Source organism: Hermetia illucens, chromosome 5, assembly GCF_905115235.1.
Source record: "Hermetia illucens chromosome 5, iHerIll2.2.curated.20191125, whole genome shotgun sequence".
Lineage (NCBI taxonomy): Eukaryota > Metazoa > Arthropoda > Insecta > Diptera > Stratiomyidae > Hermetia > Hermetia illucens.
In genome coordinates, this window is record NC_051853.1 from 82,763,543 (window position 1) to 82,789,061 (window position 25,519).

A 25,519-nucleotide genomic window follows, 5' to 3' on the forward strand; every position below is an offset into this window, starting at 1 on the left:
TCTGGTAAAAGTTTAATTAACAAGTACAAATATTTTTCGATTTTTATGTCACCATTTTACAATTGAACTGTGCCTGTGCATTGAAGGTATAATTTGTGCTATGTTGGCAATGCCCAGAACCAATCAGAATTTTTTGCGTAGGTCAAGCCGGGTATGAGGGTTTGTTTTTAAGGCGTAATGCGGCTCCATATACTACGATGCTTCAATTTCATCAGATTTTGTCAAAGAAACTGTCCCCCATTTTGCCTAATGTGAAAATATGCCGCATTTTCAAAATGCCACTAGCGTCGTTCTCTGTTCTATTTAGAAAGCGAAATCTTTCCAATCACGAAGTTTTGACGTTTCGAATATAAGCATTTCGTACTGCAACTTGTGTACCTCCGAGCATCCAATGGATATAGTGGAATTTATAAATAGTGAAGTAGCCAACTTCTTCCGCGGAGATGAGCATCCTGATGTGAACTTTAATTTAGTTAAGAAGCATTCTGAAAGTTTGGAAAAGGCCGGCGAGTTCAGCTTTCCAACAAATCTTAGTATTTGGAAGAAGCATTTAAATTTGACTACAGACGCGGAAATTCCAGAGCTACAGTCTCTATTGTTAGCCGTGAATAATGTAGACGACAGTAGACTTATTGAAAAATTAGTAGACACAAGTGCCAGGTGGCCGACACCTTTACAAAACGTAAGAATAGAGTCAGATCGCTGCATATTATATTTGGAGCGGATAAAGTCGATCCAGTATGCCTTGCGATCTGTCCACAATTCAAGTCTGTTCCTTGCCGTTAAAATTGATGGGATCCCGAAAGATGTTCACTTCAAAACTATGCATGAACAGGAGGGTTCAGACTTAAATGAATACAGAGCTTTACTGGTCAAATCAGTTTTGGAAAACTTGACAAAATATTCATCAGGAGTCGACAGCGCAAAAGAGAGCAGCATTGAGGTCGAAGTTAAACCAATAAAGCGGAAAATATGCAAGGCTGGAGAGAGGTATTGCATTTATTTTCCTTCAGCTCGCAAATTAACTGATTAGAGTATTTACAGAAATGTTGCCGGACACATTACTGTATTCTCTGGAAATGTAACTGATGAACAACACAAAGTGGCGACGATCACTACTAGTGAATATATGAAGTAAGTTCTAAGTCATTTCCGTCCTTTCTAATATAATGCCTAATGCCGTAGCATGCAATATTACATTGACCAACCCTGAATAGTTCTAGAATTATATTTCCTCGGTATGGAATGAATGCTGTTTTTCAAGATCTGTATTGAAACAAATTTATTTCCATTCTTGTTCGCAGTACTACAGTCGGTTTCGAGACTATTTCCTCTAAAGATCTCAGTTCAATGATCATGTCATCCGATCCTTTTGCATCCAAAGTTGTTTCATTATTAACATTGACTATGCTTTCTTATCTTTTTTCCCGGTTTGCCGACTCCTCCACTATCGTCAATTGTTGCCTTGAATACACTTTTGGGTATTCTTGTGCTCTGGGATTTGGAATACAGTTCTCGTAAAAGGCGACTAAATGGGTTAGGAAAGTGTGGGCTAGCGGTCTGCAAATTTCAAAACTCCCACAGCACTTCAGATAGGGACTGGTCTCACGGCTACGAAAATGGTTTCCCTGGATGAGAATGCGTGCAAGCGTGATATTGAGGGCCGGCGAAGGGAAATAAGCGTAAATCCGGTACTGGAATAATGGTTACGAGAATCACAAGGCCCACTGTTATGATCTGTGGACTGTTTATTTGAGGGATTTTGGTTGAATGAGTGTGGTGCGCCGGTTTGATGCCACAAACTCCTGAAGTCATAACTGCTGGGAGAAGGGTAAAGTGGCCAGAATCCAACCAATATTCCATAGCAGGATAGCTCCCTCCCTCTCTCCTATCTCTCTGGGACCCGAAAAGAATTGATTACCTAGTGTCTGCATCCTGGCTTTAGCCAGAGTTGGACAAACGCAAAAGGGGTGCCTGAGTATTTCTCCCTCCTCTCCGCAACTTCAACAATGCGTATTGTAAGATATGCCGAGTCTGGCGGTGTGGTGCCCTATAGGCCAATGTGCCGCTTAAACCGGCATAATCCTGTACGCGTCTGGACCAAATCTTCTCGCAAAATCCTCCTCAAGTTGGCACATGTGATGAGCTTTTGCCAGTTGAAGTCAGTGGAAGTCGTACAAGTCGGCTTAACTGTGCGTGTCTTTAATGTCCACAGCCGCAGTAGCAATTGCACATTGTATCGTATTTCTTGCTCAGCGGCGGTCAATATACAATCAATAGTACGTTAGGATGGGACAAACCAAGGCTGCGTTTAGAAAAAGCTCTTTAAAGGTGACATTGTTATCTAAATGCCAACGTGGCCTCTGATAACATTTTGCTCGACTTGGGAAGGCATGGGTAACAAAAGAAGTCTCGACAGGGATCATCATTTAATGGTCGCTTACCTTCATTTGCGTGTCGTTACTCTGTTTGCTCGCGTGGAGCGTTGATCCTCAGGTTTAATTCGGGTCGTCTACGTGTTCCGGCTGTCGTTCAGCGGTAATGCGTGAACGACATAAACTCTCAAAACCTGTTGAAAATATTAATGAGTAATATTTCTGGTGAGATTAAAGCTGCCAAATCCTGAAAGAAAGTCACATGACCTGGCTGATTACGGAAACATGGAAGCAGAGCGATTAACGTTACCAGCTGGGAGCTCTATTGATGGTTGTAGGCGGTATTAGCGCGATACGCAAAAGTCCTAGAAGTACAGTGCAGTGTTCAACGCGACAAAACGAATTCCACTATTGCGTTGGTCAGTGAAGCAGAAGTTGCCGCAAATAGAAATAGAAATTTTGCTACTGTATTTCCCATCCACGGGCGAGTTTTTGTTGGTGGTCGTAAACCTTTAAATGGCCCTGTGAGGGACGTTAACTGTAAATTTCTCTTCCACAATGATGAGCAGCTAAAGAGGTGGTAGGAACACATCACCACAATACTTATCCATCTGGTGAAGTTTCTCTCTCGTGGGTGACATGGCAAGCCTCGGTAACATACCGATATGCACTGCTCCCCCAAACAGAAGTAAAATTTTCTTAGATATGAAACGGAGTAAACCATTGGTATTCACGGTCTCCCTGTGTAACTTTTCTGTGCAGACCCTGAAGTGTCTGGAAATCGGAAATCTTTTACAATGAGTGGAAGAACGAGATGATCAAGACTCCGAAGAAGAACACCCGCCTTTAATGCGACAAACGATGGGTAGCCGTTAAAATCATTTTGGAGCGCTTCGAAGAACATGAAGTCTATATTTTTGCTTTATCTAATTTTCCTTGATTTCACGAAAGCTTCCGACAGGATGAACAGGGAGAGTATATAGAATGCTCTACGCAGAAACTAATAGCTATTATCAGTGTGATGTAAAATTACATATGCTGCGTCGAGGGAAAATTTCAGAGGTAAAATCGGTGTTCTGTGGACATGCATCCTATCGCCGATACTTTCCTTCTCTTTATCGGTGGCGTTCTTCGTGCTTATTGAGCTGGAGGACGCAGAGGGGTTCAATGGACGATGTCATCATTCCTCGAACATCCTACTCCGCTGATGACATTTACTTCTCACAGAATTATGGACCTTGACCAAATGACTCTGGACTTGGAGGAGAAAGTAGGCAGAGTTGGGTCAAAGATAAACTCTAATAAACCAAGGACTCGCCACCGTCCCCTACTTATTTGCATTAATGGGAAGAACATCGAGAGCTTTGAAAATGTACTTAGGTATCGCTTTTTCTGTTCACGGTGTTACCGAAGTTGATATTACTATTTATTTATTGATTAGCAGCGCTAATTCGTTTTTGTCCTTTTGTCCAAATTCTGGAAATAATCTCAACACTAACATCAAGCTGAGGCTGTTCCGTGCCAATGTTTTTTCTTCTTCTATATGGGAGTACTACCATATATGGATAGTCACCACCACCGCATTTCGAAAACTCCAAGCTTCCATCGACTCATGATCTTGTGTCGTCGGGGTGCTCTGGCTTGAGAGAATAGCAAATGAAGAATTTCATCCGCCTATGGGTCAGATTCCCGTGGACGTGCTGATGAGATGGCAGAAGTGACAATGGCACATTGCAAAACGGTGACAATTTCATTGCAGTTTACGCCTTGCAAAGGAACCCACTATCCTAGGACGGTTGGCGGGTGTGTCACCCCACCACTCCATATGCACACAGCTGTCCATGCCCCTTCTTGAACTCTCCACCTTCCAAAAGTTTCATAGACTTTCAGATATAGTTCAAGCGCCGCTTTCCTCTAAATAAATTAATTATAGAAAATTTTGTAAATTCACTGAAAAACTCCAGTTAAGTCTATCCGAGGATTACAGACTTTTGTAATAATATAGGGGGTATACAAAAAATAGTGTGCTTGGTGGGTTTTGATTGAAGACGCTGCCTCGTGCGAATTTACTGTAAATTATCATAAGCCATGAGTATGAAATTGAAGGTCCATATACATAAGACAAAGCAATCCTATTAGCTGTAAATTATTAAGAGCTTAGATTTTTGTCAGCTACTGAACAGCTAGCTGATAAACAAGGAGTAGCTTCCTCCAAACTACAATTTTAGTTTTAAATGCAAATATATATTTCGGGAGTGATTTACCCCCTTCATCAGTATAAAGCTAGCTTAGCGGTGAAGTCAAGCCAAGAGCGGATCGATGAATGGAAGCCATTTGTCGATTTGCATCTGTCGAGGGATTTATGTGTGCTATTCAGGACGGCGTGGTCGCCATCTAGCTTATAAAAAGCTTATCATGAAAGAACGGGTGGAGAGCGACTAGTGCAGAATGTGCGGTTCGGCGTTAGAGACGTTTGACCGTCTCATTTCTGGCTGCGCTTTTCTATATCACCAAGCATAATGATCACGGGAACATATCCGATTTACCGTTATGAGCCGGAAGCATTACTTGATAATTTTGCTTAAAACATGTATAGGCAAGTCCTGACTGACCGCCATATTCCACACACAAGTCTGACGTACTGCTAGTTGACAAGACGGGTCGCTCCGCGTACATTATTGATGTTTCTATCCCCCATAACAGCAACATGTAACGGAAATACGTGGAGAAGAAGGATATCAAAGAAATTTGGCGTCTCGAGCGGTAGAATGGCTGCCGGATCAAGGGATTTCAAAGAGTAGCTCATTATCGATTCGGTGGCTGTAGTCACTTGTCATAGAGACCAAAGATATTTCTTTAGTTGCAATATCGATTGCGCCATGGCTTTTGATAGCATCCCGTTAATCGATGTCCTATATCTGTACCGCATTGATCTGGAACTGATAGTTTTTGACGACAGTCATGAAGAAGTGGCATACTACCTTGTCAGTGCATTCATTTGGGAGTACTAACACCTCAGAGCATATCCGTATACGGAAAGGCATCTTCCAAAGGAATTTGTTGAGTACTCTTTGCTTCTGGTATTGAAGTCCCTTTCATGACTACTTAATGATGCTAGGGGGCATGGTTTTGCAATAAAATATGGCCTATGTGCTATGTGCGAACTAACATACTTGATAAATATTGAGTTTCATGCTGGTACTGATGATCATCTTAGAAGTCTGTTACGAATAGTAGACATGTTTAGCCGTAATATTCGGAAGGAATTTGGATTAAGCAAATGTCGAATCCAAGCCATCCGTAAAAGTCATCACGAGTTTCATGCCGGGCGTAGCATTGGCGACCTCCGCATCCAAACTATGGCCGAGGCAGATTTCTACATATCTAGGAACCCGAGTGCGGATGAATTTGCATCGTGACATCAGAGGCAGGAGCGCGTTGATGTGGTGGTACCTTATCGCCAATTTGACTTACTATGTAATTATTTTTACAGCAAGGATCAGGTGAACCCCTTGCATGTGGCTGTTTGTAAGGCAGATTGTGAGTTGACTTCACTTAAATTAAAGGATCACCGCTGCAATAAACGAATAGGCAGATTGCTGTATGTAAGGTAATCCATCAAAACCTTGCATACAAGCATAGGCTGATCACGGGAACATGTTCGGTTTACCAGTATGAGCCGCAAGTAGTACTCGATAGTATTGCTTACAGCATGTATTGGAACCGGAAAGTTCTGATTGCCATACATTATACAGTAAACCTGACGTGCTGTTACTTGACAAGACGAGTCACTCCGCGAATATTATTGATACTGCGATCCCCTATAATAGCAACATTGAACGAAAATACGTGGAGAAGGTGAACTATCAGCTACTCACTCGGGAAATCAAAGAAATTTAGTAACTCGAGGGAGTGCTAGTAGTTTCCATATTGTCAGCTGCAGGATTACACCTAAATCCCTCACGGCTTTCCTTGATGTCCTGGTACTCTCACACATACTGGTTCAAACTATTCTGCATACATGCTCAATGTTGCGGGGATTTCTCGACGGATTCTCCAATTGACCTACAGCCGGCCGCTACCACCAGCGCCCCTTTATAATTTAAGTAGGTAGGATCGTCCGAGCCTAAATACTTGGCACTTTGTGCTAGTATTAGGTAAAATCCGGCATCTACCGACATTGATTGCTTTGTTCTGGCTAGTTTTAACTTATAAATTGTTTTATATAAAATGGTCGCATCTAATAAAAGTTGTAATCGAGAAAGTGAAATGAAATGATAGACATACACAGTAGATATCTTCTGATCAATGTTTCAGTATGCGAGCGAAGGACATGCAATTAATGGCAATGCATAAATACGGTGTGCGAGTGAAAAATGAATCATGTTTTCGAAATTTAATCAATCAACTTGGAGAAGCAGCCGTAAAAGTGGATCTTCTCGAAATAAAACACACTAGCCCTGTTTCAGTGAAAAGAAACGGACAAGGTTGTACAAAAGGTATATTAACGCGACTATCAGCAGTTTATTAGATAAGGCCTTAGTTGAGTTTTTGCTTCCAGGTGCCTCTTTTATTTTATACAATTCAGCGCGTATTGAAACTTTATTAAGGACATTTGAAGATCGTGTTTCAAGTGGTGTCTATCCAAAGCTACCAGATGTAGAGAATATTGATATCAGTCTACTCAATGATGGGGTGGGTATTTGCGGCGATTACTAGATACTGTTAGTTAATATTGACCATGAAATTATTTTTTTTCTGACTCTTTTTGTTTACCGTCAACAGGAGGAGTGGAAATTGGTATTCAACTACATTTTACCATTTCCAAACCTTATAAAACGGTGCCTAGAAGGACTTGAAGAGGGAAAGTGCGCGCCGCACTTTTTGTTACAATTTCTTTGTGGTCTTGTTGGTGTATTCTCAGTGTACTACAGGCGAGTTCGAGTGTTATTGGTAAATTTCATATTCTTTTTTTTTAATGATGGCACCAAGCGTAATTATTGCGCAATCAGCTTTCATCCTTTGGCTTTTCAGTATTTTTTAAGAATTGAAATTCACCTTCCCTATATTTTCTTAGGACGGCCGCGATCACCTCATTCCAGTGATACATGCACGCATTTATCTAGTCAAATGCATAAGAGAGGTGCTGAATAGAATCCTTGCAATTCTGAACATAGAACCAATACAGTGTATGTAAATGAAAATCAATAAACAATTATTTTTGTTAAGGACCCAATTTTTTATTTTAATTTGCTCAACTTATTTCTTACATAATATCACAACATCATTTTTTTAATAATACCATTTGGTTCAAATGCTTGCGGCAAGCTTGGCGTTCTTTGAATTTGTTATTCTACTGTTAGTACGTTGCTTCCAATGGTTACCAACATTTATACGAATTATTAAGGCACTTTATGCACATTTTTTTAGCGAGTAGGAACATTGAAATTTTTTCGTAGCTTATTGAAAATTAGTAATTAATTTTATTTCTTTTCATTCCCTAAGTTGATCTTCCGAATAAAATTGACATTTTCTGGATTACTTAAAAACAGTTGTTCCATATAATGTGTGCTGCCTATTGTATTCGCTTTAGTTCCTAAACACATGGTGTATTGCGCTGGGTCCAAACTCCTGTCACAAAATATGCTATGGAAAACATGAATCAAAGAAGGGTCTGGCGCACGGAAAATGCTCAGCTGCCTCTCATCATGCTTTGTTCGATTATATTCAGGGAGCATTTCTGAAGTATTTTCCAAGTGAAATGTTTTTCGTTTTCCTACTTTAACCAATCGTTCTAAAAACTTCACATCTTCCAATCCCCATCCAGTTATATCTCTATCGAACCCATTTATATCAGGATCGAAAATATCAGATTTGTAGATGGCACATATTCCGAAGCCATATTGACGGAAATATCCAGTATTGTTTGTAACTTCAACATTTTTGTTGAAGTGTGTGTCGTATGGTGGGTTTTCTTCCGATGGTTCATATTCGCTGAAAACGATTGGGAAATACACTTGTCTGCTCTGAATTGTGTTGTAACGAATTCGATCCAATGTCACTTGGCTGAATACCATATCGACGTCTATGAAGAGAATGATGTCGTTGTCGGAAATGTAAGAAGAGCGTGACGCAGTGTCTAAAGCAACTCCTCTTGAAAAGTCTTGATTCAAATGAATATAGTTGATTTTTTGGTTGCGATACTTGTTGTTCAACTCAATCAATGGCTTGAGGTGTTTCCTCAATATTGAATTGTCACCGAATATTACGACTAAGAGATCTGTATGTTTATCACTACGAATAGCAACCTGTGGACAGAATTATGATTTATGAAAAAAGCCTGTGTTGTATGTATTCACAGTACCTCCTCGTACGTCTCCAAAAATCGGCTATATGCCTCAAAGCGTCCAGAAATTGCCAAAGCAAACACAATTTTATCCTTTTTGCTATTGGAGCTCCCACTAAGACCTGGAAGTGGAATCGAATTCGATATTTTTTCAAATCCTGTACTCAGCATATTTTTCACTTTTGAAGAGAGATACTGCATATGATTTTTATCTGAAAAACAGAGTTCTATGATATGTTTTTAAAATTAATGAATTGATTGCTGATTACCTTTTTCCATTGCGGCCTCGTACAAATCTTCGCCAAATTCCTTTACGAAAATTCCCGTAAAGGATCGTTGCAAATACAAATGACGCCGCACTGGCACAGTCATCTTTTTTCCTCGATATTTTTTATAGATAAGTAGCAAATCCAAAATGATATCTTGCCCATATAGCGTATTAAGTCTCGAGTATCCATAAAGAAGCTCTCGGAATTCAATAACACGCCCCCGTTGTCGCGAGAAATTATTTATATTTTCCATAATTTCATTGATAGCTTCTTCGAGTCCTTCTCTGGTGGCCGAATCCATTTTACGCTTCGGATTTGCATTATCCGTTGAGTAGAGACTGCGAGCAACAAATGTCCAGTTGGGAATTTCAGAAGTTTTCGTGGGAACAAATTTATTCAGATCTGGATTAATGCCTGGAAGGGAGCCAAGACGTTGTTTGTAATGTTTACATTTCGCTGCTTATGAGTTCTCACCCTACCTAGAATGCTATGATCTTCGAAATATTGAGTTCCTTCTGTTTCTTTAGAAAATAATGGAACGGAAGGGACAAGATTTTTATTTGTTTCTGAGATTTGGAGGTATTTTGCCATTCGTACGATGTCTCGGTGCAGCATCAACGATTCTTGGCGTAAATCTTCGATTCGGAGGCTCTAAAAATAGGTACGTTTTGAACGTTGATTATTGAGTAAAATATAGAATTGGTTTGTAAATAGATCGAAACTAAGATAAATAGCTATGAGTTTTGTGAAGTCAAGGGAATACCTGAATATATGCATGCAATCTATACATAAGTGGTGCCTGTTTCACTGGGTGAAGAGTTATTGCACTATGAACTTCTTTGCGCCTCAAAGGTCCTGTAAAAGCGTTTCGGCCGCTGGAATTGTGTCGAAGTATGAATTGCATCTGCAAAAGAAAAAATGTTAGAGATAAATTGCTGGACTTTTTTCTCGCCTTCGTAGATTAATAAATTGAAAAAAACTTATTTGTATATTTATTATGTATAAATATGGAGCCTCCAATATTTGTCTTTAGTCAATGTAAGAATATTATGGCGAAGCCGACTCTTGAAGTAATGTTGAGAAAATTCTCCATTGTCTACTGCAAAGGTTTATGGAACATGGGCCTACTGTATTTTAACCCTTACGAATGAAAGTCGCCTTTTGGCGGACCTCACCAGATGGACGGATATTCATTCCACGTAGTGTTTGGGTTTTCCTGCAGCGTTCGAATCGTGTGAAATTGCCTCTAAACATTTGTTTTCACTGTAATGCTTTCTAATGTGACAAAACCCTTACATCAGTAGTCTCCGACTTTGGAATTCAGCTTGTCATGTTTCTTCTGTTCAATCGTAGTCAATTGAAAGCAGCTCGTTTCCTGTTTCTTTCGTTCCTGCTATCCTTAATGTTTCAAAGTCTATCTAAAACAAAGGTCTGCTGGATACAATAAGTCGATCTTTTGCCACGTTGAACAGTGTTTATCACTTGCTTAAGACTACATGTCCTGCGAGCTTAGGAAAACGCTCAAAGTATTCTCTGCTTGGTGTCGACTAGAAGAGATAGAAATCTATGGGCAAGCAACCTGTAAATTTCAAAACTTTACTACTACCGAAACGTCAACAACTCCTCGGAGAGGGGCTAACCTCACGGCTACGACCTTTGACTATCGAAAATGGGTTATGATTGAGTTTTGGTCTGTTCGCATGCTCATCGATAACGATATCGGGGATCCCCAGAATACTAGCTTTTTCCAACTCAAGCGAGAATTTCAACGATATAAACTGGACACTCTGGTCCTAAGCGCAGTAAGATGGTGAGAATGTGGAGAGCATCCTTTTGCCTCTTGCCCCACTAATGGCAATGTTCTTTTGTACTCTGGAAAGCCAAGTGGTAGAAGACGGGAATCCGGTGTCGGACTGCTACTGACGGCTACCATAAAATGCCCTCTTTTCTCCTGGGAGCCGGTTTCTGGCAAGTTCTTAACTGCCAGATTCCGGTTAAGGAGCATCACAATTGTACAGTGTTATGCGCCAACGGAGATTTCCGATAAAGTAGAGAAAGATGCTTTCTACGAGCAATTATACGCACTTCAGGGGATGCTCTGACATGTACTGTTGAAGGACTGTCTTCGCGATCGAACGATAATGGTGGGAGGTTTGTGGATGTTCGCAGCTTCCACCGCCTCGTCATTGGTGGTACATTGTTCGAACACAGAGCCTATTATAATGTCAGTCTCAACTGACCGACTCCGTAATAATAATCAGATTGATCACTTGCGATCAGCAGTAGATTTAGGAGTTTTCTTCTGAATGTGCGTAACAAAAGAAGTGCTGAAATCGGTCTCGAAAGGGATCGTCATTTGATGGTCGCCTCCTTTTGCTTGGGGGTTGCGTCCACCACTTCTCGCAGATTTGGGGAGCTACCACCTTTCATGTTCAACATCGACCGCTTGAGTGATTCAACTGTGGCTCGACAGTGGGAAAGCTATCTTGTTGACCGTATGGCAGATACACTGACTAACCCGTTTGAGAATATCAGTGAGCATTGGGCCGGCATCATATTTTTTTTGTGGGTGCTACACAGGTTGTCCGCTAGGATGACACTATCTCAAACGAAAAAATTTGTCGACACACAGGCTTGGCGTTCGTACGCGTTGTGATCGGAGAACGCGTGGATAGGTCACATATTAAGGAGACGCGACAATTGCATTGCGGCCTAGGCCATGCAATGGAATTCACTCTTCCAAGGGACTTGGCGCAAAACAGTAGAGGAGTGCGGGCGTCTTGGGAAGTTGTGGGAAGATTCACCCATCAAGGGGTGAATGGAAATCCCATATATATATTTCTAGACACGTCGTCTGCGAATCGTAGAAGCAGATAAATAAACGCAAGGGATTGAAGGCCCTAGTTACTGCTGCGAGTGATGTACTGAAGCTCCGATACCGTACGAAGCCCCGGGAAGTTGAACGCAGTGCGCCGTTACGATAGGGAATTTGTTATTGCGCTGGTCAGAGAAGGGGAAGATGTAGAAAGCAATGATTTCAGAAGTCTGCTGCATCGCAAAAAACTGCATACCTGTATGGTCGCAAATCGTTAAGATGGTCTTGTGAAGGACGACTCATTCCCAATGATGAGCAGCTGAAGGAAGGAACACTTCACCACGATTCTTAACCGTATCACATTCGGTGAAGTTCCTCTTGTGAATGAAATGGCTAGTCACCAGGTCTTGCGTACAGGCTGTTCCTCCAAGCAGAAGAGAAATCAATTTGAACATCAATGCACTCAGTAAGGCCTCTTTGCTCGACGGTCTCCCGGCAGAGTTATTTATCGCTGCACCTGCGGTTACTGTAGATATGCTACTTCCACTTGAATTAAAATCTTGGAAATCCATGACCTTTCTCAGAGAGTGGGAAAAACGGATATTGTTAAGATTCTAAAAGGCACCCCTTTTGAGTGTGATAATTGGAGTGCGTGGAGTTTAAATCTCAGTTTCATCTGCTCTTCATCGATTTCGAGAAGGCTCTTGACAGCGTGAACAGGGAATGTATCTGGCGTGCTCTACACCCCGGGCGCATTCCAGAGAAACTACTAGCTATTACCACAGCGCCATATGATGTCACGTGCAGAACCGAGGTAAAAGCTCCGAGGATTTTGAGTTCCAAAGCGGAGTTCGTCAGGTTGCATCTTGTCAACGATATTATTTTTTCTTGTTATAGATGACGTTCTTCACACGGCCCTGTCTGGAGGACGTGGAGGAGTTCAATGGATGCTTACATCTTTTCTCAAACACCTCGACTACGTTGATGACATCTGTTTATTCTCTCACCGCGTCATGGACCGTGGCCAAGTGGCTCTGGATTGAGAAAGAGAGGTAAGTAGAGTTGGACTGAAGATAGACACCCACAAAACCAAAGTTCTCAGTCTGACTGGTCATTGCATTCTCCCTCCATTAATAGGCAGAGCATCGAAGGCGACCATCAATTTGTATATCTAGGAAGCGGGGTTTAAGCTGTCGTTATCATCGAACTGGATGTCGCTGGACGCATTAACAGCGCTAGATCCGCTTTCGCTGCCTTGTCTAAGATCCCCAAATGCAGTTATATCAGCATCAAGTTGTCTGTTCTCTGCTAGTATTATTTCTGTGTCGCTATAATGGGGTAACACATAGAAAGTCATCGCCACTGTCACTCGAAAGCTACAAGCGACATATCATCAGAGTATACTGCCTGACATTTTTTGAAACTAAGAAGTTGGTCGGCATACAGGCCTGTCACACGCAATCGATATGATTGAAAGGCACAAGTGACAGTGGACAAGTCATACATTATGGCGGGCCAACAATTGCATTGCGGGCTACGCCATACAGTGGAACTCACTCTCCCAAGATCGATGATGATTAGGTCGCCTCAAGAGCACTCGATTCAGAACAGTAGCAGAGGAATGTGGGTATCTCGATAAGTCCCGGGGAATTAAAACTCAACGTCTTCGTCGCTAGTAGTGATTTCTTATTCGACATACATCGATATTCTGGGAACAACTTGTTTCCTTCTTCAGTGCCCCGTGTATACCCCAGGAAAGCTGAAGTGCATTTCAGTGGACTGCGAACGATGGCGCGTAAATGTGGTTGACGCGCTATATCCCATCGAATGGTAAATGGCAACCATATAGTATGTACTTGGTCCAATAAGGCACAGACCAGATGCAGCACGATATACGACTGTGCTGTTGGGATTTGGCCATCGCAAGACGCGGTCAGCGGATCGTGGTTTTCGAAAGCAGTATTCTCGAGGCCAAGGCTTGATTTGGGTTGTCGCATCACTGATGATGATGATAATGATTAACAGCAAATATTTTTTTTAACTATTGCGGGGTCCGCATCCACTTGATGTCGGGCAGGACCAAATGGGAAGCAATTTACTCGCTCTTTGTTTGGTCCACGGAACACTCGTTTAGGGCTTAGCCCCCAAACTTCAAAAATATTAGGCGAAGACGTTTCTTGCCATGGCAGAAGCAAATCGTCAGACGCTGCCTCACCCGCGAATTATATAAAGGAGCATTTAAGATCTGCGAGCCGCTTCGGTCACGCTGCTCCCAGGGCAGAGGTGAGGCTGCGTCTGACGATTTGCCTCCGCCCTGATAAGAAACCATAAAGTCGTCTTCGCCTAATATTTTTGAAGTAAATATTTGTTTATATTAAAACAAAAAAACAATAAGCTATTGGTAGCATAAGTGAATAGACAAAGGAATTAACCTAAGTAATTTTTTGTTACATTAATCTATTGCCAAGAAAATATGCTTGCAAAAATTATTAATCTGAATGATTGATGATGCCTGACAAATTTTAAATTCTTGGTAAATTATATATGTTACGTTAGAGGAGCCGCTAATGCCACTTCTTAAGTCTTTCGAAGATTTTATGATACCACACCAAAAATCTGCTAGACTTCAGGATAAGTTCTTGAAAATTTAGGACTATGTTCTTCAATTCACTTTTAATTGAAGTTATGGATATCACTATAGACTCTTTTTATTTATTATTTTAGATCGTGTTCCGCTACACGAATGCATATTACCCAGACCTCAATGCCGTTATAATCATCACGAAATACTTACCTCATAATTCCATGTGCATGGAATCCCAGCAAACTTCTGTACACATCGTCCCACTTCAACATCCTCATGTAAACTATATAAGTTTTTCAGGCAAGTTGGTATGTGTGGAGCAACTGAAATATATAAGTGTCATTAGAAATTGTTGGCAATCGCTAACTTGCCATAGACTACCTCTTCTCAAAGTTTCACGACTTAATATTACACCTGGACCGCCCATACAAAAGTTCTCGTCGAACTCTAAGGACAGTAGTCCGAACTCTTCACTGTTTCCTTTTCCAGCTTGACCTGAATAATAAGGACAAGTATTTATATAATATAAAAAATCTTTCGAGTAGCAATCAATTGAATCGATTTCCTTCGTTATGCGGAGTTTTACTCGTTTAAAAACCACTTCCAAAAAGACCATTGAAACGCTTTATTGTCGTTACTTTTACATGCATACTTATATTTTTGAATTTACTCACCTATAAACTGTGGTTTTGAACTATCTACAGAACGCAAAAATCGTTCCAATTTCATAGTATCCATGTAGACATCATCATCTGCTCGTATGAACCACTCAAATTTATCGATGAAATGTTCGTACATGTAGTAAAGCATCATAAATGATTTCTTCTGCGGTGGGTATCGATCATCAACATTCTTAAGCCCAATAACAGGCAAATAATTGGATGAGGAGCCTTCAGAACTGAAGAATGCAATGTGACCCGGAACGTCACGTCCCCAGGTATCGTACACAGCTTTCGCTCGCCCATCCAGAAACACTTTGGCAGTCATGACTCCTACAAATACTAAATTGCGTTGGGAATTGTGTATGGTTTGCTCGGGACGCATGCCTATTATCTCCAGTGGATCTATGAAATTATATAAGTTAATTATATGCTGTTTGGAATATTGTTTAGAACATACTTTCCCGCATTGCCTTCAGATTACATCGCTTGACTAGTTCCAATGCCCGATAATTTTTGAAGACTGTTCCTATGCATAGTCCAATTGCAATTCCAAATATGGAGAAGATCATCGTCTTCCTAGTAGACATCCCGGTCCCTTTCATTTTGAATTCTGTGAAATAGAGCAGTGCAAATAAATTAATTAGAGTTACAAAACTGTGAAGAGAAGAAAAACAACTCATTGAAAATTGGTGGTTATGTCTTCATACTCAGAAGATTTCTGTTTTTTAATGTGAGTAAAACAACAACTGCGCAAGTTTTATTACCAGTTTATCGTAAATGCGATCAGATTATTAATTTTTAAATCGGTGTCTAAATGATGCCCATTCTGAGGTAGACCACTCCACTTTCGTTGTGATTGACATAGGATTTTCCTTTAAGGGGTTAAATTTGGGCATCTCGGGTTTCTTCAAGTTTTCCAAATATTCCAAATAAAGCCATGAAACTACTAGCGATATGTGGGCTCGTCCCGTCTTCCTGAAATTACCTGAGTGATGACTAGAGCGGATTTATTTGTAAATTTGTCAGAAAAAGATTCTGTCATCATTTCAAGCAATAACACTTGGGCAATGAAATGTTTCAGTTGCGGATTGCATTCTCGTGGTGTGCCTTGTTCCTTGGCTTATGTGTCAATCCCGCTCCAAGAAATGTAATTTACATTGTGAAGTTTCTTCGACTGAAATTTTTACCCAGGATAATAATCATTGGCGTGATAATCCAACTGGATCAGGGTTTTGAAGTGTCTTAGAACACTTCGTTTATGACTGTGATGGTACACTATAGGATTACAGTACCCTGTAAGGGACGACATGTTCAGCGCGTTCGCCCGTGATTATTACCCTAATTTGACTCAGGTACTCTCATTCACAGCTGATTTGTATCCGACATCCAGTCACGATACAAATCCCTCTGTCACCAGTGAAATTTGAACCGCGATCTTCTGCTACGAGGCCAGGCCCTCTAACCACTGAACCATTGGGACACCTTAAAATTAATAGGATAAAAAGAACCTGTCACTGGAAGCATTGTGTTGTTTTTGGCAGCATTGCAATTCCACGTCGGAAAGCAGCAAAAAATAAATTTTTATGCTATCTAAGACCCAATACATATTTGGCAACTGTAAGAATATAGGACCTGCCTACGCAAGCCATATGCCACCGATCGGAACACATGATAACCGAAATGAACAATGGCTGCACCGGATGAAGTAGGACCTCTTATTTAAGCGACTAATAAACTATACCCAGCTGATCTTACGAAATGCTAAGCAGAAGCTTCGCGAAGATGTTGATGCATGGCCACGCAAGCCATTACGAAAGTATCACGATCGAATTAACGGTCTGCTGGGTTCGCCACTGTGATTTTTTTCATTCTATTCTTTAAGTCATTTTTCGAGTTTTGCGTTATGTGGAGAAATACGATCGGGTAATGTCGCTTCGCGCTCTGGACTTGGAAGCTGGTTTTCTGACTCCGACATTCCGGTCTAAGTTAAGGAACATCGCAATTGTACAATACTACGTACCAACTTGAGTGTTCCGATACTGAGAATGAACAACTTTATGTAGTACAGGAAAGGCTTCCTAAGGATGACATTGTAATCGTGTGTTATAGGGGTCAGCGCGACACGTTGGTGCTACGTTATCGGGACAAATGTGAGAATTTCAGCGTAGATACCGTCGGGACAAAAAGAAGTCTACCATTGTGTTGGTCAAAGTACCAAAAGCTGGCGCAAATAATAATTTGCCTATCGTGCACCCAAGGCTATAGAAAGAAAATCCGGTCCTGGGGTGAATATTTTGCGGAAAACGGGGTAAAAATTATACGGCTCGGGGGAGAAAATTATATCAGCCCGCCTATTACCCCTTTCTTATTAAATTTTTTTTTCCATGTCCCCGAGAAATCTCTGGGTCTACTTTCTATCTCTCTCTCTCTCTCGACAGACCTGCGTGCACAACTTTGCGAGCGATGAGGAGCAGCCTAAGAGGTGGTGTAAACGTACACGATATTGAATCATATCATATTCATTGAAGTTACACCTCTTGTACATGATATGGCAAGCCACTGTAACATGTAGACTGCTCCTCTAAACAGAGGTGAAATCATCTTTGTTAACAATTCGTTCAAGTAGACAAGAGCCGCCGGCCTTGACAGTCTGTTTGCAGAACTTCATATTCTGTAGAGCCACTGCTTTTATTCATTTGTAAATTCTGGGAATCATATATCTTTTCCAATGTGTGGAAGAAGGATATATTCATTCAAATTCCGAAAAGGGCACTCGTCGTGAGCAATTTGAAGGGTTTCTGCCTCCTGCTGTTGCAAATAGTGAAAATAAACTTGGAAGGCACGAAAGGACATTTCCAAAGCTTGAACGACAGGCTGGTTTCGTCCTTGATCTCCATGTACCGGCCACATTCGTACCTTTCGTACCATTGTGAGACAGTATGCGGTTTCTAGATAACGGTTCCAGCTGCTTTTCATTTATTTAGAGAAGGCTTTCGATAGCGTAAACAGCGCATCTGAAGGGTGCAGAATGGGGAGACTAAATATTATTATTTGAGTGAAATATGACGGCTGTAAATACCACATGTTGCATCGAGTTAAAATTTTGGAGGAATTCGAAGTCCAAAGGGTTGAATTCTGTCGCCGATACTTTCTTTTTTCGTTACCAACAATGTTCTTCATGTTACCTTCAGAGATCAGAGAAGGATTCAATGGACAACATCACCTTTTCTCAAATACTTCGACTACGGTGATATTATCTACTTGCTCTCTTACTGAGTCATGGATTCTGGATGTGAAGGCAAACGAAGTCCCGCTGAAGATAAATACCACCAAAATTAAAGTTGTCAGTCTGGCAGTGTTGAGAGTGTCTATCAATTTGTATATCTAAGAAGTATTGTTTCTGCAGATAGCAGAAAATCTAGAAATGAGCTTGTAGACGATGGTTATGTCTTTCTATGGTCCTGTGGAGGAGAGTTCGCCACGATTTTCAAACGTATAATATCTAGCGAAGCTTCACTAACAGTAATATATGCGTACGGATTGCTCCTTTTCTCATTACCAATGTTGAGGCCGCCTCGTACCAACGTTCTCTTTATGTTGGTATATGAGAATAGTATATGGAAAGTGACTAGCTGTAAGCATTTATCAGCTCATGTTTGCGCCGTGTCATCAGGGTACTTTGGCTTGAGACAATGTCAAATGAAGAGCTTTGTCGACAAATAAGCCAGATCCAGTGGATGTATTGATTAGAAGCCGGAAATAGGAGTAAATGGCGCAGAAGAGTAGCGAAAGAGTGCAAGCTCCAAGAACAATCGATATCGATTACGCGTATTTGTATCTGCTCTGCTATGCCCTTCATAGTGCTTTAATATTATATCAACGTAGTATGATCAAACGTTTTCAGAGTTATAATCGCTCTGTAAGGTTGTCATATCTGATGTTAAAATTCCCTACAAATTTCAGCAACATAACTGGACAATTGTAAAAATGACGTGGTGTTCAGCACATCTGTTTAAGGGCGGGTTTTCGATTTTAAAAAATGAGTTGAATTTGCCAGAATAACATCATTTCTGTGGTCGAATCTCACCTAAAATTCGTCATACGATTCAGACATTACGCCAGTGAATAACGTGCTATGAATGAGTTGAGACCGAAAGTGTGATATTACGAAGTTAAAAGCCAGACATCTGAACACTGAAATAAATTATAGTTGAATGACTAGTTTGACCTTGTAAATGTGAGGGCTCAAAGGCAAGACTGTAGGGAAAAAGTAGAAGCGTTCGGCCTAGCAGACCAATTCATTGTGGAGATGATCTAGACAATGCAAGGCATGCGAGTAAAGAGAAGGGCAACAGTGCTCAACTCCAAAAAATGTTATTTCCTAAAACTCCTGTAAAGTGATAATAAGGGAATATCTGCAGCGGAGATACGGCACAATGTCGGTTAAATCAGGATGTTCTGTAAAACTTCTTTTAAATAATAAGACCTCAACGATCATCTTGATCAGTTGGAGTCCAAGTACGGATTGCAACTCTCCTCTGGACCACAACGAAAAAGCCGTATCCAATGCGGTTAGCATCGACCTAGACGATGGTCCAGGCGGAATTAAATAGTTACGTATTTTCGATTGCAGTTTTCCCCATCTTTTATACCTCTGCAGGTAAGGTCCTTCGCTCCTTAACAGACCTTTCACTTCTGGAAAAAAATCATAGTAATGATTTCTGCAAGTTCGAAGATGTAGCGACTGGGGAGCCATGAGTGGACCACCTTTCGGAGATAGGATTATCTAAGCCCACTGAAACTGGATATTATTTTAAAATCAGGACGAAATAGTTTTTCTGTTATGGACTGAACATTCGTCAGAATATTGTCTTCTTGAATGCTGTTAAAGGTTCGCAATTTTTTTTGCAAAGAACCCAAGTCTCTGAGGAATACATGAGGATTGGTAAGATGGTTATATTGAACAGTAAGAATTTTGTTCCTATAGTAAGACATATTAATCCTAAAGTTGCTTAAGCTGAAATAGGCTCTGTTGACTGTTAACAATCGTGTTTGGATTTCGCCGTAATATCTTTTATTGGTTGTGCATTTTAACCTTAGATAGGAGAGTTTTCAACCGCTTCAAAGTTAAAATCTCCAATTTTTGGTTATTTTCAGTTCACTAGTGCTATGTTTTCCATGCTGATTTTGTTCATTTGTTTCCATTAATGTGCAGCCCAAGACCTCACGCCGATCGTATGATTGTTCTTCTTCTTACGCCAATATCGTCAGCATAGGCCAGTAGTAAGGTGGAAAGGTGGAAATCGTATTCCAACAGTTTTTCCAACGATTGCCCCAAAGAGAAAATTTGATCTGTTGCTTTTGCCCGTAGTGAAGTCTCCTTGGTATAGACCAATGATATTGTGGGTATGTGGGGGTATTCAACCTAGGAAGATAGCGGAGAATATCTTATAGATGGTACTCAGCAATGCATTCTATAACTATTAGAATCGAGTCGGGGAGGAGGCGGGAATCTTCAAAAGACACTGGCCTGGACACGCCAGCGTGTGGGATTCTTACCCACTAAAACGATGTCATTGGGTATTGAACTCCTCTACATCCTGCGGATAAAGCAGCATGGAGAACATCACCGATTAAAAGAAGAAATAATAATCCGTGACAAAATGCAATCCCTGCGGACTCCCCTTTGGATGTTCACGCTGTCGAAATCGATGCTGTGTAGCTGAAGCGCAGATCAAAACTCCGCGCAATATTCCAAAATGATTCGTAGGGTGTTAATGTAGGAGGACTCGGAGTGGAAACTAACCTGCTTTCTATCGATTAAGCTTTCGAGAGTTCTTTGATGCGTTCCAGGAATATTTCCGCTATCATCTTCCACTCCCTGGGACAGTTCGAGCTCAGGAACTTTATTCCGTTTGATTGCATTGATGACCGAAAGGATTTTTCTTCTATTTGGAGAAGAGTCCGTATCGGCAAGTTACGGCGACTAGTCATTTCACGCAGAAGAGGGAAAAGTTTATGAGATGTTATACCGTTGGCAACCGTGGTGAATTACTTCTTCTACCTCTTCAGCTGCTCGTCATCGTGGAGTCGACCCTTAACATCCCTCACAGAACCATCGAAAGGTTTGCCTCCATATGCATGTTATTTCGTGATGCGGTATTCATTTCCGAAATCATTGTGTTATGTGGCATCTTCCGTTTCCCTGACCAATGCAATAAAAACCCCCATTTGTCACGGTGCACTCTACTACTGATCGCAAAGTAATCAATCTGATCGCTTGTACGGTGGGGCCAGTTGAAATCCAACTGGCCATATCGCAAACTCTGTGCTCGAACGAGGTGCCACCAATGACGAGGCGGTGGAATCCACCAACCTTCCCCATCACATATCCTAGCAAAGTTTCCTGATCTGCGCGTAATTGCTTGTAGAAAGCATCCGTCTACACTATATCGGAGGTCTCCGTTGGAGAATAGTAGTGTAAAATTGTAATGATAATTAACCTGGACCCGGAATCTTGCAGTCAGAAGTTTGTATTTTTAAGCCAAAACTCACAGGACGTTTGAAATTCTTCTTTTTCTTCAGCCTTTGTCCCGTTCGTGATCGGTTTCGCCATTTTGCTTTATCTAATGCCTGATCTGGGTACAACCTCGAGGCTTTTAAATCCCCATCCAGAGTATCAAGCCACCGTTGTCTCGGCCTGCCTTTTGGTCGTTTACCATCGACTTCGATGTTCAGACCAATCTTGGTAAGTGAATTTTCGATAGTACGAATTGCGTAACCATACCATCGAAGACGCCTCTCTCGCAACTTTTCCACGATCTGTGCAACCCCATAACATTTCCGATGTGATCAAAACGTGTCACGCCACTAGTGCAGCGTAACATCTTCGTTTCCATTACCGCAAGACGACGTTCATTGTCTTTTATAGTTGGCCAACACTCAGAACCATAGAGAGCGACTGGACGGACAACATTAAGGTAAATTTTAAATTTAAGACGTTCGTTGATACGTCGATCACAAAGAACACCAGTTGTGGAACGCCACTTCATCCAGGTTGCGTTAATGCGTGAAGCAATTTCATAACGCAGTTCTCCATTGGTTGATAGGGTTGACGCGAGGTATTTAAATCGCTCAGTTCTGGGCAGATCACTGTCGCTGACAGTAACTGCGCCTATTTCATGGGGATCGGTCGTCAAAAATTCAGTTTTGTTTAGATTCAACCTGAGACCGTGTTGCATGAGGCGATCATTCCATTTTTGGACAAGTTGCTCAGATCGCTTCTGCTATCAGATGCTAGAAAAACATCATCTGCATAAAGCAGGTAGGGCGCAGGTCGTTGGATATCTCGTGTGTTGTCCATAACAAGAACAAAGGGGAATGGTGAGAGGACGCTTCCTTGATGAACCCCAACAGAAACATGAAGTGGTTTTGATACACTCGTCATACTTCGAACTTTACTTTTCGGATCGTGGTAGAACAATTGAACCCAGCCCATGAGTTCTTCTGGCACTAAGTGTTGTCGTAAAGCATACCAGATGAGTTTGTGTGGCACACGGTCAAACGATTTCTCTAGATCTAGAAATACAATGTAAAGAGGGCGATGCTTCTCACGGTGTTTCTCCATAAGTAACCGTGCAGCGTGTATTGCGTCAGTAGTTCCGCAGTTTTTGACATTCCGGCTTGATTCACGGTTATTTCAACGATTTCGCAAATACAGTTGTCAAGAATGCGTTCAAAAATCTTCATAGTATGGGAAAATAACCGGATCGTACGGTAATTTGAACATTCTGCTGAACTACCTTTCTTTTTCCATATTGGAACTTTTCTTACTTACTTTCTTGCCAGTCAGATGGTGTTCTTCCTTCCTGAATAACCTGATTAAAGAATTCACTGAGCCACAGTGTTGGGTCCCAGCTCTTCGCATGCAAGCACAGCGGTCCTGGTTTATACTGAGTGCAGGCTCAGCATTCACACCAGTGGATGCGAGGCCTATCTAACACCTCTGCCGCAACTAAGGAGTACGGCACTCGAGTTGTACTGCGCAACTCCACGCTCGAGCTCCGAGGAGCTCTGCCCGCGATGTAGGCATAACCACAACCACCATGAAACTCCCACTAGGGGGCCAACCGCAAATAACCGGGTCGAGAACACATCCTCCAGGAATTCTCCTGGAGCATATGCTCTCAGAGGGCCATCCCGATTCCCATGGTACCAGATAACCTCCGGTGAGGCTTCGTGGCAGAACCACTTCAGATGAGTCCCTTACAGACTTGGGTCTGATCGCCCTCCTCGAGTACGTGGAGACGAGTTGCGCTGACAGTTAAGTCCTCGGTGTTTTACGTAGGTACCTGTCGTGGAGACTTAATCCTATGGTCCTTTTCAGACACGGATTGATTTTGTGACCACAATCAGAGCCCTGCTGAGACAAGTGCAACGGTACCAGTCTATACCAAGTGCATGGCTTAGCATTCATACTGGTGGATGCAAGAATTACCTAAATCTCTACCGAACTATGGAGTACGGCACCTGTGTTGATACGCAACACCACGTCGAGGAGAGGGAAGGTCTCTTCTCGCTCGAGCACAACCACAGCCCCCATGAAACTCCCACTAGGGGGCCAACCGCAACCAACCGTACTCAGATACTACAGGAATTCTCCTGAAGTATAAGAGTCCAGGGACTACCTCGGTTCCCATGGTACCAGTATACCCCTGGTTAGGTTTTACGACCGAAGCCACTTCAGATGAGTCCCCGTGCAGACTCGGGTCTGATCGTCCTAGCTAGGCCTTGGAGCATTCGCCTACTGCATCACGGCCGGCAAGCCAATGCGGTACAGCGTTTCCCGGTGCCACCACGTAGAGGTTCTCCTCGGCCACTTGGTTTTGGTTCAGCCGACAGGGTTGCCGCCCCTTCTTCCTCCCCGCTACCTCAGAGCACCGAGTTACGCTGACAGGTGGAACTGGTATAAATGTCGGCAATGATTGTGGAAGTGGGGGATGAGTAAATTCTTCAGTTGAAATCTGCTCGAAGTATTCTCGCCACCTATCCGTTGCGGCTCGACGGTTGGTAAGCAAAGTACCTTTATTGTCTTTAACGCAACAGAAGTGTTCGATATCCTGTGTACGTTCGTTACGGCTTTTAGCAAGTCGAAACAGATCTCCCGAGTGTCCAGTTTATCGTAAAGATTTTTATAATGGCCCGCTCGGGTGACAGCGACTACTTTCTTTGCTTCCCAGTTGGCATTCTTATAAACTTTATTACATACATGTATCATACCAACATATGCTGCAGCAGTGCTGTATATGCAATCACTGGTGTTCAAATATATTTTGGCGTTACTGTATAAATTTAAATTGGATGAAGCCAAGAATGAAAATTCGAAATTCTCATATGCCATTTAGGATGGAGTTCATGGACATACTCGGACGTCATCGGTGGAGTGCTATGAACAGGGTAAATAAGGAAATAAAACAAGGGAAATCACGGCGCTTTGTCTGTTTCCATTTTTCACCAAACGCGAATTGCAGTTCAGAACTGTTCTACGTGAAATAAACAAAAAGAAATCTGCTAACATGTGTGGAGTAGCGACACTGCGCAAACGCTGACAGATCAAATCGTTTCCCTTCTAGGGGGTAAACGCACTATGAATGGAAATTCTCGAGTGCGGCACGTATAACTATGAATACAGAAAGCAATGTGGGAATCCACTTACCGAGCTGCTTCCTGCGTCCAAATCAGAAAAGTTTCCCAGCGTTTAACGACGAGACTTTGGTCGGAATTCACTCTGGCACACTCACCCACTTACACTGGATGCCCGTCGACTCTGCTGAACGCGAATCCAGATGATGCACGCTTACTTATATGCAGAAGCAGATAAGACGTCGCTCAATTGGACACGGCACCGGAGCTAGTAAACATCACGACTCGAATCGATCGAGGGCAACATGGAGGACTGGTTGGGGAGGTGTCGGGGAGGAAATCTATTACCGCATGCAAATTACAGTTGCATTACTTCTTGACGTGCAAATCACACTGAGGACCGCGCGCAGTAGTATCGGGTTGCAGTTCTGAAGCACTACCCCAAGGAAGACGTAGGTGGCAGACTGCACTCACGTCAGAAACACGCGCTCAATTAGCACATACTGTGTCGCCACACACACATTAATTAAGTTCGATTTGCTGCGCGAGGCGGCGGCACCGAATCTACATTTGACTCCAATATCACACTAGCCCGAAGCACTTTGATTCCGTCGTCATGACTCCACTCAATGAACTTATTATGGTAGCACAATGATTTGTCCGATTATCAGTTTATTGATTAGACGAGGACCGTCTTTTCTCGGTGTGGGAGTGTGGACTTAAGACGAAACGACCTCAGCAAGAACTTGACTGAGAACACGACGTCGGAGATCAAGACGAGATCCATTGAGTTCTAGCGAACAGCACACGTTGCAAAACCAACGTT

At 42.0% G+C, this 25,519-nt stretch overlaps 2 protein-coding genes across 2 annotated transcripts; one reads left to right on the forward strand and one right to left on the reverse strand.

The window, feature by feature from the left end:
• Nucleotides 1–94: 94 nt before the first annotated feature.
• On the forward strand, nucleotides 95–7,606 carry LOC119657196. Its single transcript, XM_038064000.1, has 6 exons — nucleotides 95–990; nucleotides 1,045–1,134; nucleotides 6,693–6,874; nucleotides 6,937–7,070; nucleotides 7,161–7,328; nucleotides 7,453–7,606. The coding sequence occupies exons 1-6, from the start codon at nucleotides 392–394 to the stop codon at nucleotides 7,570–7,572; spliced, it is 1,293 nt and encodes a 430-aa protein (XP_037919928.1). The 5' UTR covers nucleotides 95–391; the 3' UTR covers nucleotides 7,573–7,606.
• On the reverse strand, nucleotides 7,591–25,519 carry LOC119657195 (chondroitin sulfate synthase 1). The gene is made up of 10 exons (XM_038063999.1): nucleotides 24,767–25,519; nucleotides 15,509–15,661; nucleotides 15,064–15,453; nucleotides 14,771–14,884; nucleotides 14,600–14,712; nucleotides 9,754–9,894; nucleotides 9,470–9,641; nucleotides 8,991–9,404; nucleotides 8,740–8,933; nucleotides 7,591–8,683 (listed from the first exon to the last, which is right to left on the reverse strand). The coding sequence occupies exons 2-10, from the start codon at nucleotides 15,651–15,653 to the stop codon at nucleotides 7,859–7,861; spliced, it is 2,508 nt and encodes an 835-aa protein (XP_037919927.1). The 5' UTR covers nucleotides 15,654–15,661; nucleotides 24,767–25,519; the 3' UTR covers nucleotides 7,591–7,858.